Raw genomic sequence first — 16,637 nt, forward strand, 5'->3', positions numbered from 1 at the left:
TTGTAGGCACTAGTATATTTTTATCTTATGAGTATATTTAATATAAACTAAGAAACTTTATTTCTCAGCCAGGCTATTGTTGTCTCTAGATCTGCCAGTCCCCTAGGAAAGTCTGCCCTTGAATTTGCTCCAAGGGTGAGGAAGAACGGATGTATGGGTGCTGGCTCGTATCGAGCGATCTGGAGGTGATCTCCAGCAGACAGAAGCTTACCTACTTGCGACAGAAAGGCCAAACATGAGGGCTGGCGTGAGGAATGAGAACAGGACCCCTTCCCGCCAGGATGGGGTGCTGCTTTTCCTCCTCCCTGTCTTGGACTGCATGAGACTGCTCCTACTTGTAGCAACTGAAAAGTCCTAAATTCATAAAAACAATGAGATAATGCAGGTGAGCCCTTGGAAGGAGCCATCTACTACTATGGCTTTCTTTGACAGAAACTGATGCATATCAGGAAATTTCCTCTATTATCCCTCGCTGTCGTCTGTTTGCTTGCTTGGGTTCTTCTTATGTCACTGATGAAGGGGTGGCTTTAAAAACAACAACGTGGATGGGACTGTCAGAGAAGTCTTTTCAGACACTGAGTTATAGAGGTTATCTTGGCCTATAAGGCCACTGCAGTATGGGGTGCTGTGGCCACCCCAGTCCTTAATGAGTATCTACAATGCACGAGGTCATATCAAACAGTCACCTCTGTTTTGCTCGCTGTGCGGTAGTGATGGTGGTGTCCTGGAATATAATGCAGTTGTTCTACCGTGTGTGTTCGTCGGGAGGCGAACGCTTGGCGCTTGGCGGAGGTTGGGTTCATACCTAAAGTATTGTACAAGTTATTTGAGGCACTAGGATGGGAGTGCATTTTTGTCATCCTGTAGCGATCCAAGACGGGTGTTGATACAAAGACGTCTGTGTGTGACAATGCCCGCGACATAGACTGCTCGGGGTACCCCGACCGCTCCGGGGAGAGCAGGGGGTCTTGGGAGTGGAGGCGCTCTGCAGACAGAAGCTGCTCGTCTGAGAGGATCCGCTCATAGGACATGCTAAACTCCTCGGGCATGATCCTCTCAGGAGACAGCACTCTGTCCTGGGACATGGCCCTGATGGGACGGCGAGGCCTGTCCCTGTGGTTGGTCTGTTGAGACATTTTGATGACGTTGATAGGGAGCGTGCCCCGGGCTGCCAGGTCAGGCAGGTGTCTCCTCCTCATGTAGTATTCATCAGCCTCTTTGTCAGCTGTGGGAAAGGAAAGGGAACAGTTAGATGTGTCTGAGTGTTGTCCCATGGGGTGAAAAGGGTCTGTGTACAGCACACGGCCTTGGAGCAGCCTCCTGGTGAGACCCGAGGGACCATCTACCAGCAGCTGACCTGGGCACGGACATCCTCTCAGAGAGATGCCAGCCCCATGCGGGTTGTGTCACCATGGGCTTACGGCAGACAGAGAGAGTTACAACTGCATGCAGACAGGTACAAGTCCATCTGCAATGCATCACACCTTCTTGCACCATGACACAACAGACTCCACGTGCCGTTGAGTTCAGACCGTGATTTACACAAACGGCGAGTTATGGAGAAATTATCAAACGTCACCTTCACAATACACCTATAAAGAAAGCCTAGGGAAGGTGAGCTGAGGCAGACAAGGTCTCCTTTTGAGGAAACTCATACCTTGTTTCTGGCCTCAGATGTGGATATGCTCTGGAATCCATGAGTGCCCTCATCTCATTTTTAATTACTATTTTTGAATATTTGTAAATGTGATCACAAAGCAGGTTTGGTGGGCATGGGATGCTCTCTCTGAGACACTGAATCATCTGCCTCAGGTTTCATTTTCCATTTTTTCAGACACCTTGGTTGCTATCATAGAATTTATCCTATGGAACGTTTCTTTCTCAGTTTGCTGCTTCTGCATCTTAAACGATCTCTTTGATGCACAGGAACTCAGCACAAAAACGCACACATACCCAGCCTCTTCTTTTTCGCTTTCTGAGAAATGCCTCGGACTCAAAGAGCATGCTGGCAGCTGCAGGTGTACCCTGATATATCACTTTAATCCTGCAGCAGCTGGAATGATCTGGTTCAACCAACTTGTAATTTGAAAAAGCTACTCCACAATTATTTCAGATTTAAAAAAAACCACCCAACAACAGAAACTGAAAAACTCTCTGGTAAACCCCTTTGATGTTCATATGCCTTAAATTGGCATACTGGGATTACCTACCGGGAAGGAGGATTAGCAGTCCTTGGGCTTCAAGCCCACTGCAGCTTGTGAACTGTCATGACGTTCCTGTGGCTGCAGAGGTGTAAGGCGTGGAACGTCAGTCCCTTACCAGAAGTATACTGTCATAAGTGGAAGAACATAACGCTGGCCTCCCTGGGTCACGGGATGGAGGCAGGTTTAATGCTCAACACTGATCATCTGTATGAGCCTTCCTCCTCATTTCTTTGTCTGAGATGTTTTCTTGATGTGTCCAAAAGCATCCCCCATCCTTTCTGGCTCATCAGTGACTTCAGAAGACCCCAGAGTGAGACTCATCCCAGACACCTGGCAAGCAGCTGTCCTCTCCTTGGAGAAGACAGCACAACACCCACTCATGTGCAGGAATGGGTTTTCTCATATGAAGGTAAAGCAAATTTCTCCACCTTACAGAGGAAACAAGGTCTCCTGCAAAGTAATCTTATGGGAGCAGCCTGGCATAGAGGCTACAGAGCCGGGAACACACACACATGACCCACTAAGTACTTTCCCTACCAATCGTGAGTCAAGTGTTGATGGGCAAAGACATCATCTGCTGTATATCCTGGCCAGCTTCTGGGACCTGTCATAAAATTCCTTTAGAAAGTCTCCTGCTTATATGACAAGTATGATAAGGATATATGATAGCGATAGTAAAGAGGAACCTCGATGATTTTCTCAGCTCCAGTATTTCATTCAGCAGTAGGTGTTGCAAGATAGGAAAGTATCAGATGGTGGAAGAGGAAAATTTCACATGCATGGAGTTTCTGAGGATGTTTGAGTGAGAGCAAAGCTCTGCTGCAGGACACTTTGGGCATTCATGAGGTGGGTGAGATAGATGGTCCCACCTCCAATGCTTAGAGTCTCTGTAGGCATTCAACAGACCTAGTGGTTAAATATGGTGTGGAAATTTCCTGTTTCCTCTGACATAACCATAAATCTATAGGTTTTACGCACCACATTGGCTGAGAAATGAAGACAATTGACTGGCTGTCCCATGAAGCAGAGCGCTTTCAGAGGAAATGTCAATGCCTCGTGTTACATGATTGGTGCTGACAACATCACAGGAGTTTGTTCACAAGACAACAGTAACACATTGGTGCCTTAAGGTCTTCAGCCAAACCCTGGAGTGCTCTAAGCGACCTGTGCTGGATGATCTCACCCACTAATTTCTTCATCTCCTCTCCCACACATTCACAATGCCCCTGGGACCCTGCTCTTCATGGTCCTGCAAACAGACCACATAACCCAGAGAACTTGTGAGGAGGATGGTCAATCCCCCTGTTTCAGCATCCAAAAGTACAAGCTGAGAGAACATGTGCTGAAACGCACGACCTGTTGGCACCACTGTTGCTGCCATCCTCTTCTTTATAGCCTATACACCACCAAGGTGTGAGGATTCCCCAGAGAATTCCTCTACTGAATGCTTGCTGCTGATGGGAGTTGCTCTCCAGAGTATATATTGTAGGAATTAGCCTTTTTTTTGCAATCAAAACCTTCTTGGAAGAGTAGGTCATTGCAAATGTCAGACAGCAGCTCCGCTGGCCTCAAACTCTCATGCCTTTAAAATCACCTTCTAGGAAGCCTGAGGAGGACTGGGGAAATTCCATAGAACCAGAGCAATTTTAGGCATTTTTATTCTATAATGTGGCCATAGATAGACTTGCATATACTTAGTGTGCACAGGCTTGGTAATGATGCTTGAGGCTGGGTGCAGAATTGGAGCTAAGCAATTAGCACTCTGGCACTTGGCCTCCGCTCTGGATGAGAGAAGTTCCACTGGATTTGCCCAAGTGACTCTAAATAGACGTAATTAAAGCACAAAACATCCCAAATGGAGATGTGCTTGGATGCTCACGTCTGGCTGTGGTAATTGCCAGCAGGAGCTGAACCAGCCTATGTGAAGTTTACAGTGGTCCGCGGCTGCTAGTGAGGCAGCAGGATCAGATGATTAAAAGTGGTTTGAAGTTGTCCCTTGCAAATTTGGATAAAAAATGCAGCATGCTCTACACTTTAAAAGTTTTGCCAATTAGGAGCATTAAAAATATCCTTTCCTTCCCTCTTCCACCCCTGTAAACAGTGTAGAAGTCCGCATGGCCTTTTGCTGGCAGTGGCTAAACCATTCAGGGAACTGATTTAATTTCAAAGGTGTTTCTAAGCTTGGGTGGGCTGTTTCCTCCTGTGATGCCGAGAGACACATTGGCACAGCTATTCTGAGAACTTTTTCAGGTGTAGACAAACTTCACATCTCCATCTCAAAGGAACCAAAGCCAAAACGGCAGTTTCCCATGAACAACATGCTGGTTTAAGCAGGCACCAGACAGGCATTTAACAGGCTGCTGCCTCTGAAAGGTGGTGTCAGCTCACGAGCGTTGCTGAACCAGCCACGGAGAACGCAGCCGGGCAAGAGGCCGAGCGTGCTGTATCACACACGTGCCTTCGCACCGGGGGAGAAGCTCAGCACAGCTCTGTAACCACAGCGTTCCTGCACCCGGGGAAAGCAGTGAAACGAGCACAGCTCCAGGCTTTTGAGATCGGAGGCACCGGGGGCTTCACCCGGTGGGTGGGGGGTGGGAACTGTGGACATCTGTCTGCGTAGTTTGTTAAAATTAAAATATCTCTGGGACCTGAGACCCCCCCGTCTGATTCGTCTCATCCTCAATGCGGCAGCAAGTTCCCTGGGGGAGCGAGGCGCTGGCACTGCGGCCCCTTATCTTCCCGTTGACGCTCATGTGAGAGCTGACATTTGTAATTTTAGCCAAAGAAAATTACAATCAAATAGGTTTCTCCCTCATGGATGTGCTTCAAAATTCGAAAACGTGTCCTAAATGGATTCCAAAAGGCCATAATTGATGAGCAGTCAGAAAGAAATCACTGGTCTATTGATTGACAGAAATTTCTCTTTTTTTTTAAGCCAATCTTATACTTCTGGGTCTCACTAATCTTTTTCAAACATGTCGAAGTAGAATTACTGAAAATCACATTTTTTGCACAATTTCTGCAGGTTTTCATTGTTGGTTTTTTTGGTTTGGTTTGGTTTGAGGTTTTTTCCTCCCCCCTTTTCTTTCCTCCTTTGGCAGTTTCTGGAACATTGACCAGGGCTGGTCTCACCAAACTTCGGGAGCGTTTGAGTACTTCATCTGACTTGGCTTTAGAATAAGCTGATTTGCCCTCAGGCAGGTTTTTTCCCCCTCCCATTTGGAGGCAGTGCTTTTACAGACACATTTCACCTCAAAATGTGTAAGATGCCATCACAGAGAGGCAGATCACAGCTCCTCTGACACAGTAATTAGAGAAACGAGATAAGTATGTGGCGTTCTGGGAAGAGAGTGTGGAAAAGCCAAGGATATTTTTTCTTCTCATGGTTGTATGTGTGTATGTGTATGTATGTAAGGCCATCATAGTAATTTCTTTGCTTTTCTTTCTCTGCACTGACAGTGTATTTCCTCTTTGGGCTTGTCTCTCCTGTTTTAATTGGCTTTAACACTTTCAAGCTGCTTAGTCATTTATGATGATTCTTTAGCCAATACCAAGTGGTTTAATACGCCTGAAAATGTTAGCTTCCTTCCTGACTGACCTTTCTCATTTAGCTGGAAACAGCAGTTCCCTGGGGCGCTGGGCAGGGTGGAATTAAATCGGCTGCTCTTGCTCAGCCGCATGTTCCCATGCGCTCCCACCACCGCCCTTCCCACCCCCAGCCTGACAGGGCTGGCACAGGGCTTCCCACGGAGTTGGGTCCCTGCTCCTCAGAGATCCTCCTGCAGCAGCCCCGGATGGGTTTCCTGTGGTCTGTGCCCTGAAGTATGAGCCACGAAAGCAGAAAGCTCACTGCTGGTTGGGGACCTGGTTCTGGCTGGCTTCTGTGCAGGCAACAACCTGTTTTCCTACTGCTCCATAAAAGGCCTGGACATCTTCAAGCCCTTGCTCTGGAAAGAGAAGTCATGGTGCTGCCTTCTCAGTCAAATGCCAGCAGAAGTGAAGCGCCTGCCTGGCAAATCCAGGGGTGAGGAGCTCCCCTCCCCAGGCTGGGCACATTCCCCAGGGACACACAGGGGCAGGCAGCAGGTGTAGCTCCTCTTGTCCTTGTTGCATGAGGAGATGAGTCTCCTGAAGTGGAATGTACTTCATTAAGCTCTAGGCATCAAAAATTAGGCTTGTTATCCAGCAAAGAGCTAGGTAGCATGCCAGAGCAACTCCGGTGCCAATGAGAGACTGGGACCTTCAGAGGGTTTATCATGATATAGAGACGACTGTCCTTCATTGATTGTAGAGATGTCTGCATCAAATGAAGACACAAGATTGTTGGATGGCTAAAGTAGGGTGAGGTGAATCTGACCATACCCTTGCTAAGCTCTCTCTCCTCATCTCTGGATACTCTGGGTACTAAATATTTTTTCTTCCTGGAAGTGCCTTGATTATTCAATTTAGATGTTCTTGGGCAGAAACCATCTTTCACTATTTGTCTCTGCTAACTGTGGGAAAATAAGTGACCTTTAGCTGCCTAGCATGCCTGAAGAAACCCAGACAAATAGCTGAAACACAGACTTAAAAGTACCTAAAGCCTTTTGTTTTACTTAAATAGAAGTATTATGTTTGTTAATGAGCTCTTCACAACATTCATTTTTTTTTAACTATGTCAGGGAGATCATTAGAAACAATTAACTTTAAATCTGAAAAATAAAACCCCAATAATTCATTTGCAAACCCAGCAGTTAGATATTACTTTTTCTGTATTTTGTGTTGCTTTTAGCTCCTTCATATGTCATATGGTCCTTTCATATGTCATTAAGGTCCCTTCTAACCCGAACCATTCTATGATTCTATGACAAGAAAATGATATTGCTGGTATTTTACGAGGGAAGGTCTAGGAGCTGGGTGCCTATTTTCCTTTGGCTCCAGCTAAGACCAGCTATAAGAAAGTGATTCAGTGATTCTAGAGGTGCTGAGTATATGCAAATCCAGTGGGGGCGTGGAACACTTAGCAGTTTTAAAGTGAAACTTTTAAACTGAAACTGCTCATTTAGTTACTCAAACATATAGGGTGAGGCAGTTGGTTTGGCATTTGTCAGGTGCTTTGCAAGAGGATGGGTTGATGCCTTGCAAAGATGACTGAACTACATCTAGACCTGCCATTGATGGATAAATAGCTGGTGTTTCCATCAAAGTGTGCAGAGACTCCTTCCTAGGGTTGATGCTGCTGAAAAATTCAGGGGGTGAATGAACCCCACTCTAGCCAATGGCCAAAGACTAACTCTCATGTTCTTAGGTTAACTGCCAGGTATCTTCTGAATGGGGACAGGGACACTAACTGTCCAGAGGGTCAGGAAAAGGTGAAAAGAGGGAGACTGATTATGCTCAGCACATTCTTGAGGGCATTTAATTTTGGCACCTTAACACAAGCCTATTTTTGTCATTTTAGAGAAATATCTAGGAAATACAGTGCTGGAGTTCAATACTTACTCCCTTCTACCGTGAGATCTACAGAGGGGCGGCTTGGACGGGTAGGAGCCTGTCCTTTCTTCAACTGCTGAGCAAAATTTTCTGCACCCAAAGGGTCAGACCGCTAAGACACCACTTAGTATTGCTCAGTGCACGGATGGCATTGCTTGGTGTGAGTGAATTTATACTCAGTGTGAATCAGGGAAGCGTTGAAGGATTAGGTAGAGGATAGTGTTCAAATCTGACATACATTTCCAGATGTTGGCTGTGGAAGGGGTGGGTGTTTCAGTTAGCATTCATTTGTGGGTTTTTTAATGTTTCAGTGAGATACATCAATAACTTTAACATAGAGCTTAAGGAGATTTCACTGAGCATCTATGAACAATATGTAAAGCAATAAATGAACCACAGGCTGGAAGAGGTCTTGACCATCCCCTGCATCGTGACAGGAGGATCCATTATTGCTGTTCCTGGTGAGCACTTCTCTAACCAGTTCTCAGTGGTGCCAGGATAGAGATCTTCCAGACTCTGAATAGGCAGTATGTACCCCAGGTAATCCCAGGCACTGCAAATCAATTACAAATGAAACAGCGGTTTTCAGGGCTGTCCAGGGGTATAACTTTTGTGCTGAGAAATTTTAATTTCAGATGAGAAATGAAAACAAATCATCACCTCAAAATGGGGACTTTTAAAAGCAGTAATACTACAATGCCATGATTTTGAGGGCTTTTCCGATATCAGATAGGATCATCAAAGCTGCTCAAGAATGTGGGCAGTTCATCACTGGGATGCAGTGAGGGAAAAATGCTTATGGTTGGGAGTGTGAAATACAAATGTTACCAGGGAACAAAGCTCACGCAGAAGCAGAGTTGTGTGCATGGCGCACTGAACAGGGAAGATGTCAGACTCCAATCACAGAACAACCTCATCTCTTTTCTCCAACACGGTTAAGCACATGCTCGTTTTTAAGCACATCAAATGTATTTGCTTTAATCTTAAACATGTACATAAGTCCCACACTGAGGAGCCAAGGAGTGGGCTGAGATTTTTATGTGCTGCATTTCCATTCTGTTTTCTCTTCTGGAAAATCTTCCACACAGACATTTGTTATGGACAGTTCAAAGGCGCCCCTACCACTTAATGTCATGTGTCTGGCTAAATTTGGAATGCAGATTTTATACAGACTAAGGAAGTAGGATCTGCTCCTCCCCCTCACCTACCTTTAGTGAAGCTATTGAAAGTATAAACTCCTAAGTTATATCTCTAAATTAGGCAGCGTGAATACGTGGCTGCATCCGGAAAATGTTCGTACTACAAACATACTACAAACCTTGCGTCTGAGTCTGGAGAGAGCATTTGCCCACACAAACATCACTTATTTCATAATGCCACCAAAGCTGAAGAGTTTGCCATCAGTAAAGGTGATGGTCTGGAGCATTACAGGAAATTTAGGAGAACAACACAATGCATAGAACAGACACTAACTAGTGTGAACAGGGCAGTGAGCAACGTGCTGAAGTATCAGAGATGCACCATGGGTCAGCGTAGGGCACAGGTCAGGACCAGACCCGGACACGTACACCATGAAACATGGCAGATCACAGCACTACTCAAGGCAGGCAGATGTGCTCCTACTGAAACAGATGCTCCCAACCATTTCATCAGCTTTCTGTTGGCCAGAGATTGTCATCTGGTTCCAGCCACCCCCACGGAGGGTGAGATATCCGCCCTGCATACGCCAAGGTGAGCTCAGCTGATCTGAAGCAGCCAGTTTGGCTCATCTTGGCTCTGGCAGAAATAAAGAGGATTCTCAGGTGACTCTGTCAGGAGCAGATACAAGGCGGAGTAGTGGGAGGCAGCACAGCAAGGTCAGTAAGCAAATAATCATATGTGTTCTCACAGTAATGAAGTGACTCTTTGTCTGTGCTCTTCCTTCATGGGAAGTGACAGCCAAAAGAATCATTACTGGAGATGCCAACTTGGGCAGTACAACGACAGAGAGAAGATTATTGCCTTAACATTGTGCCCACTGTGGCTTACAAGCCAATGAGATACAAAAGAAATGAAATGAGCTGACACCTACTTAGTCTCTTCAGAGAAGAATATTTACTTGGGTTTGTCTTGACGGCAGACTCATAGGATGGCGGGAGGTGAGAGAGGTTCTGGAACGACCGGGAGAAGGACAGATCATAGGGTTCGGTGGCAGAAGTAAGGATGTTGTTCATTCGCGGCTTATCTGGAAAAAAAAAACAACAGAGAAAGGCATGTCCACAGTGTGCACCAAAACAAATTGAGAGAGGCAAACCATTCCCACAAACTCGGGCAGGGAGAAGAGCTGTATCTGAGCCAGCCTCAGTGACAGGCCGTTGGACATAATTCAAACTGGCACCATCAGACCGGTGAAAAATGGATCCTGTGGTGTGGTTTCCTTGTCCAAAGTGATTATGGAGAGAAGCAAACTGCTGCCTCGAAAGTGCATGGCCCAACCAGCCCTTCCTACAGCGGGACAGAGGGTCTGGTGGGCTATGAGCCACCCCATGTACCGTGGAGGGCTGTCACGGAGCTGTGGACTGACCCCACTGCAGCCTGCATGAGTTCAGGAAGCATCACCTACCTTTACCCCAGAAAGCCATGGGAATGAGTCTATGGGGTTATTTTAACTGGGGCTGATCAAATTGCTCTCTCATCGTGCCAGCTTTCTGCTAATGCTCCGAACCTGGGGGCTCCTGGGCAAAGCTGTTCCATGGGCCCAGGGGCTCTGGTGGGCTCTAGAGGTGGCCGTGCTTCCCTTGCACCCAGGTAAGTGGGAAGTGGAGCTGTGGGGTGAACATCTGGGTGCAGACAGAAGGCAAGGCAAGGTTTGGAGAGGTTCCTGAAGCAGGAAAGGAGGTGCCATCCCTGAGGGGTGGAGAATGCCCTCTGTTTTTTTCACTCTACTATTTTCATTTTGTTGGTTACTGAGGGAGTCCGCAGCCAGTGTCAAAATGCCCACTGTCAGGACACTAATGCTGAGGATACCGTCAATAAAGATTAACACTGAGTCTGGATGTTAAAAGTCAAGTCCAGACAATCTGCAGAGTTTGCCTGGTATTGAAGTCATGGTCCTTTGCTGCAAGCTGGATGGAAAATGTTTTTTCATCAGCTCAGCCAAGGGACAGCAACCTGTTGAATTGTATTTTTAACTCCCAGGTGTTCAGGAATTAAAATAGGCAGAGATAAGACTATTAAAAATAGCAGGAGCTTCAGCTACTAGAAGCAAAGCTAGAACAGACTGCAGTGGGCTCTGTGGGAGCTTGCGGCAGTGACGGGATTGCATTAACAGGGTCTAAAGGCCAAGGAGGTAGCCACTTCAAGGATGGTCTGAAAATTAAATCAGAGGGATAAGTTCTCTGGTACAGCTGAGGAGCAGCAGAATGCCCAAGTCTTGGGTTCACGCATTCCTGTTGTCCACCCCTCTAAAGTGTGCTCATGAAGATCAATGCAACATGTGCTCAACACGCACTCACAGGGTCCTTTTACCTGCTCTGAACCATGGACTGGTTGAGATTATAGCACAGCTTCTACCCAAAAGTAATTGAGCGGCAGGGGAATTTCACCTTGACAAATGTGTTGGCTTTGTGCGATGTCCAAACATTGGCTAAATTCCCTCATCTCCCACAAAAATTTTAAACAAAATCCACCTGAGTGCAGATATTTCAGAAGAGATTTTTCTAGAGTCACAAATTAAACTGTTTCCTACCAAAAAAAATTGCAGGAGTCAGGCCATCTCCTCCCCTGCTGCCTTTCTCCTGCGTGGAGTCCTGTTTGAGTTAAACAGCAGAACATTGTTCTCCTCTCTGCGTGCTCACATTTCACTACACCCTTGGTGCTCTCCGTTGCCCAGAAGTGGACCCAGCTGTTTCCAGGCACGTCTGTGTGTGGGGATGCAGAGCTGTCTCCACAGTTTTCCTCACCGTGATTTTTCCTAGCCATTTCAAACCTTCTGTTACTTACCCCTCATGTTGTACAAACGCTTCTCAGTCAAAGACAGGCTGAGACAGTCTTGTCTTCTGGCACAAACCTGCCTAAGATTTCCCAAAGCCAGCGCGGCCAGAGCCCCCCTCTGCAGCTTTCAGCAGTTACACACCCAGTGCTCAATTCAGAGGCACCTGATCCATTTGGAGTATGCCAGGGTATCTGAGACACCCACAAAGGGCTGGAAGAAGTGATGTGGCACCTAGCAGAGACTCGATGCCACACTTGAATTACAACCACCATGTCAAAAAACCCAACACTTGCTCCTTCCTGCCCCCGTCATCAAGGATCCCATGCACTCTGCTGCTCCTCACAATGCAGCTTCCACACGAGGCAGCTTCCAGCAGAACAAATCACAGCAGTGCACTCATTCCCAGCTACAGCCAGGGTATGACCAGGAGTGGAGGAACAGCTTCGCCTCTCCTTGAGCACCAGCCTGGTACCAGCGTGGGACACCCCATCTTGTGCGATCCCCCACCGCTGCCAGCATAGCAAGGCGAGGGGAAGGAAACTGCTCCTGCAGGAACGGGGGCTTGGCACATTTCAGCAAGCACCTGCACGCTCCTCTGGGCTCAACAACTGACAGCCAATGTCAGCCACCCTGCAGAAAAGGAACAGCCCAGCTCTCTGCCAGAGCAGGATTTTGTTCCCAGTTCTCAGAAATTATGAGGCACTTTCTCACAGAAGTTAGCAAAGGTGAAAATTTCCTCTTAACAATGCAATAACCATCTTGGTTAATAAACTCTTCTTTCCTATTGCTTGTGTATGTCTCTGCACTCCTGGAATAGGGTTATTGTCTGGCAAAAATAACATAGCCCCAAGTGAGCATATAGCTCATGTGTCATCTCTCTGAGAACATTATTTTCTTGCTGATGACTTCAATCCATGTCTAATAGACTGACTGCAGGATTAGGAAGTGCATCATATTCATCAGGGCCCTGGAAACAATTGATTAGATATTATCCAGCAAACAGAGACTATATCAGCATTGAAACTATGTCCCCACTTCTATTTGTGCTTGTGTGGCAAGGACCCTGGGGTAACATCTCTTTGCAAATTTCTCAGCCAGAACCTGTGTCTAATCTCCATTTTGCATGGAGTCGTATGTATGGAGTTTGTGTTCAGTGCCAAAGCAGGAGCATTAATTGACTGCTTGCATGATGTGTGTGAAATTAAGTGACACACATTTATATGATGGGCTTGTGCAGAATCAGTGCATCTTCTTACTGCTTTTTCCATCCAGTCAGTCAGGAGCAGACAGTAATGATTTTGGCAAACGAGAAGTCACCTTGAGATCCACTACCCATCGTTCAGCAAAATAAGGGGTAAACGGAAATGACCAGAGATAATTTCAGATGTCTTTTGCATAATGTAGTTTGAGGGCAAGATCAGAGAACTGAGAGGCTCTGGTAAGGAGAATTATCTTGTACAATTTATATTCTGGGATCAGTTCAGCAGCAGTTTCTTAGTAGTTCCTCATTCCTGCAATATATTTGAGTCATGCTTTTCTCGGTGTCTCTCCTTCTTGTTTGTGGTGTTTGTTGGCTCTTATGGAAGATGCAGGACGATTAATTAACAGGATGTAAATAGGAAGGTCTGCCCATTCCCTGCAAGGCAGCTGGGGTTGTACACTGCTCTGCTCCCCAGCATTCCCACTCATTCCAGTCCAGCTCTACATTCTGGTCAATGGGAGATGACCACTGGAAAATGGACAATGTCCCATGGTTACTGGATTATCTTTGGAGTCAGTATTAGTCCACATTTCCCTTGACACCATCCTGCAGCCACATGCCCGTTCTGGGCACAATTTGCAAAGGTGCAAATTTGCAGAGGAACACGGAGGAAATGAAGCTCACCCGGTGCGTGGCACATACGACAGAGATGGGAACATCATCCAGCAGTGCCATTTCTCTTGGTTTCTAAATTCTCTTTGCTGCAGCCTCAAAGGAACCGCACCTTTTTATAGCCAATGCAACATCTTAAAATTCTGCCAGTGTCTCTCTGATTAATTCAGCAGGAGAGGGCTCAACTCTGCAGCATTTCCTCATCTACTGAGCATCAGCGGTTTCACAGTGCTCTGAGCAGAGTGCCGCGTTGCTCGCAGGGCTGGTAGCATGGCACAGCACTGCCAAAGCCTCACTAGGCTGCACAATGCCGGCTCGATAAGCTCAGGAAGGGAGCAGGCATCTCTGTGGAGAAAGACTCTTCCTTTGCAGCTCTAATCTCTCTTCTTGGACACCCACCAAGCGAGAACGGTGCATTTCTTCTCCTTCGTGAGCCAGAATTGTTAGGCCAATCCAAACCCTGTTGTATTTCCATGAGAACCAGCGGACTCATGGGCCAGGCTCAGAACGGCTCCATTCGGACCAGGCTCTTGAATAAAATCTTGCGAAGGTGCTTCCCCGGCGCAGACCGGCAGAGAGCTCCGCACCTGAGGAGCCAGGAGCATGGCCTGCACGCGTGGACTGCCGGGGGAACGTGTTTCCTGCTACATTCGGTATCCTGACAAGGATATGTGGCCCGTGCTTGGCACCACATGGACGTTAGGGACTGTGGGTCCCTCTATGCGTTGGGGATTGCAATCGCAGCTGGCCTCTGAGCGGACATATGGACTGGCTCCTCTGCTTTCTGCATGCACTTGGCTGCTTTGTAATCCGTGAAGGAAAGAAAGTCACCCTAAGTCGAGCAAGAGCCTGATTCACTGTCAGGGCTTTGCAAACTTTCAGCAAGAGCAGGGCTCAGCAGCCGTCTCAGGATTTCTAAAACTGGAGACTTGTGTTGTGGAAATTAGACCTGAAGACTTCTTGAAGTGTCTTGCTCTACCCTTGTTCTTGAAAGACAGTTTCTGTTTCAAAGTGTGTTTACATGAGATGCAGAACCTTTCATGTACAAGGACAGGAGCAGATGATACCCAAGACAAAAAGTAGTGAATTTATGGCAAAGTTTTAAACAAAGCTCAAGTGGCAAAAGGGATGTGCTCCATATTTGCATATGAGTCTGCACATATGTTGTGTGAATTTTGCAAGACATTTCAACAGATGCCTTTTAAAACATTCACCCAGAGAAAGCAAACAATGTCACCTAGGAGAAGCTGATACAACCAAGCCTTCTGCTGCTCAGCTTCAGCTCTGCATAGCTTCAGTGCTCTGTCAAAGCACACACCGCTCCCCCAGCACTCCCTTCTGCTCAGCCGTTTGAAGGCTCAGACACAAAGCCTTCTCCGATTCTGATGCGAGCTCTTACAAAGCACTGCATTCCTCGGGAAAATCTGGTAGCAGCTGATGGCGTTTGGTAGCCTTCTGTGCCAAGACTTAGCACCTCCTGAGCCATCCTGGAAGTGACATACTGTTACAGCAGGCAAAGAACTGATGTTCAGAGACTTGAATTAAAATTTATAACATATATCTTCAGTCTTTGTGGGGGGAACTATCTGTGTTTTCACACTTCTTTTTTTATGTTACAAACACTGTTATTAATAGTCTTTTGCATCTCTCATGAAGAATCTCAGAGGTTTATACATTTCCAGGTCAGATCCTCCATGGTGTAAATCAGCAGCTCTCCAGTGAATAGCTGCCCTCGTTTATATGAGCTGTAGGTGTGGGATTTTAAATTCAGTCAGTGATAAAAAACCTCTGCGTATCAGGATGGTGCTAGGATTATGTCCTTCAGGGCTCACGGCTGAGAACTGAGCAGCAATCTGAAGGGGTAAGATGCAAAGAGGATGAGGTACACCAGCGCATTGCAAGACGACGCACTTAAATGCTGCAATACATACACACAGCAGAATAATATACCTGGATCCTATCACCCAGGGGCTATTAACATGAAAATCCTTCTGAGTACATAGAGTGCTTAACTGAACATAGCATAGTTACACACTACAACACGGGGTGAGAGGAATAATGTTGCCAATTAAAACTACAGTAAAGAGCATTACACTTAGCAATCCCAGCAAAAGACATATTCGCTTCTCCTTGAATTCGCTGCCTTTTCATGGTGATGCAGAAAACAACACATGGTTCTGGCACAAGAGCAGCCAGCATGTAGAATTGTGGAGAACTGGGACTCACTTTTGCCGGATTTGAGACTGTGCAATTGAAAACTGTCGGCCTGTTAACTCCTTCCACCTCTGTGAGTGCCTCATGCTCGAAGCTTGCCATTGCATGGAGGGGAAGCTGGTTCAAAAAGGAAAACACATCAGCATGTTTGGTCCTCGCAGCAGACAAGCAAGGTGAGTAAGGCAAAACTTTAGCTGCTGAGAGAAACTAATCATCCATCCTGGATGGGCCGTGTGTGACTGTCCCCTTTCAGCCCTTCGGGACTAGGGTGAGGCAGAAGCCCCAGATAGGCTGAAGGTGGTTGTGGAACCACCACAAGCTTCCAGCAGAGTCATAGTGAGCTCCACACTGATAGCCCTTCTATCAATGAAAGCGGTAAAAAACCCCTTGTCTCAGCAATTTTACGTGCTCTGATTTTTAAGATGCTGTGATTTTGCCTTCAGAACTTTTTGGTCTTTTTCACCCGTCTCACATTCACTAGGAATAAAGACGCTGCTTCCCCTTGCTTATGGTTTGAGATCTCCTGCTTCTGTAAGAGGAACCTGAGACCAGTGTCAGAGCTACTCAGCTCATGTTGGCCCTTTGCTTAACTGTATTGTCACAGGGAAGCTCCTCAGGTTCCTCCCACAGGTGAGGGTGGAGACACAGTTACATGGCTGAGTTTTAATCCACGAGCCTCAGTGTTTTATGTGGGTGGTGTAACAGCATGTGTTATGTGTTTTATGCCATGTCATGGGTGCCGTAACAATATTCATCTGCAAGTTAAGGCCCTTCATACTCAGCAGATGGGCTGCACCTCGAGCTGGGAGGCAGTTTTAGCCCTGTCATACGAAGACCATGAAAGAGTGATTTCTTTGTTCAAACAATGTGTTTAGTCTAAAAAGCAAAGACCAGTTGCTTC

General features: G+C 46.6%; 1 protein-coding gene across 1 annotated transcript in view; it reads right to left on the reverse strand.

The window, feature by feature from the left end:
• Positions 1 to 472: 472 nt before the first annotated feature.
• SHISA6 (shisa family member 6) overlaps positions 473 to 16,637 on the reverse strand; it is a 266,118-nt gene continuing 249,953 nt past the window's right edge. The window contains exons 5-6 of the mRNA XM_054221716.1: positions 9,748 to 9,900; positions 473 to 1,225 (exon numbers count right to left, since the gene is read on the reverse strand). Coding sequence (XP_054077691.1) covers positions 675 to 1,225; positions 9,748 to 9,900 — 704 coding nt within the window. The 3' untranslated portion in view covers positions 473 to 674. The remainder of the gene's footprint in view (positions 1,226 to 9,747; positions 9,901 to 16,637) is intronic.

Source organism: Rissa tridactyla, chromosome 15 (genome assembly GCF_028500815.1).
Source record: "Rissa tridactyla isolate bRisTri1 chromosome 15, bRisTri1.patW.cur.20221130, whole genome shotgun sequence".
Taxonomy (NCBI): domain Eukaryota; kingdom Metazoa; phylum Chordata; class Aves; order Charadriiformes; family Laridae; genus Rissa; species Rissa tridactyla.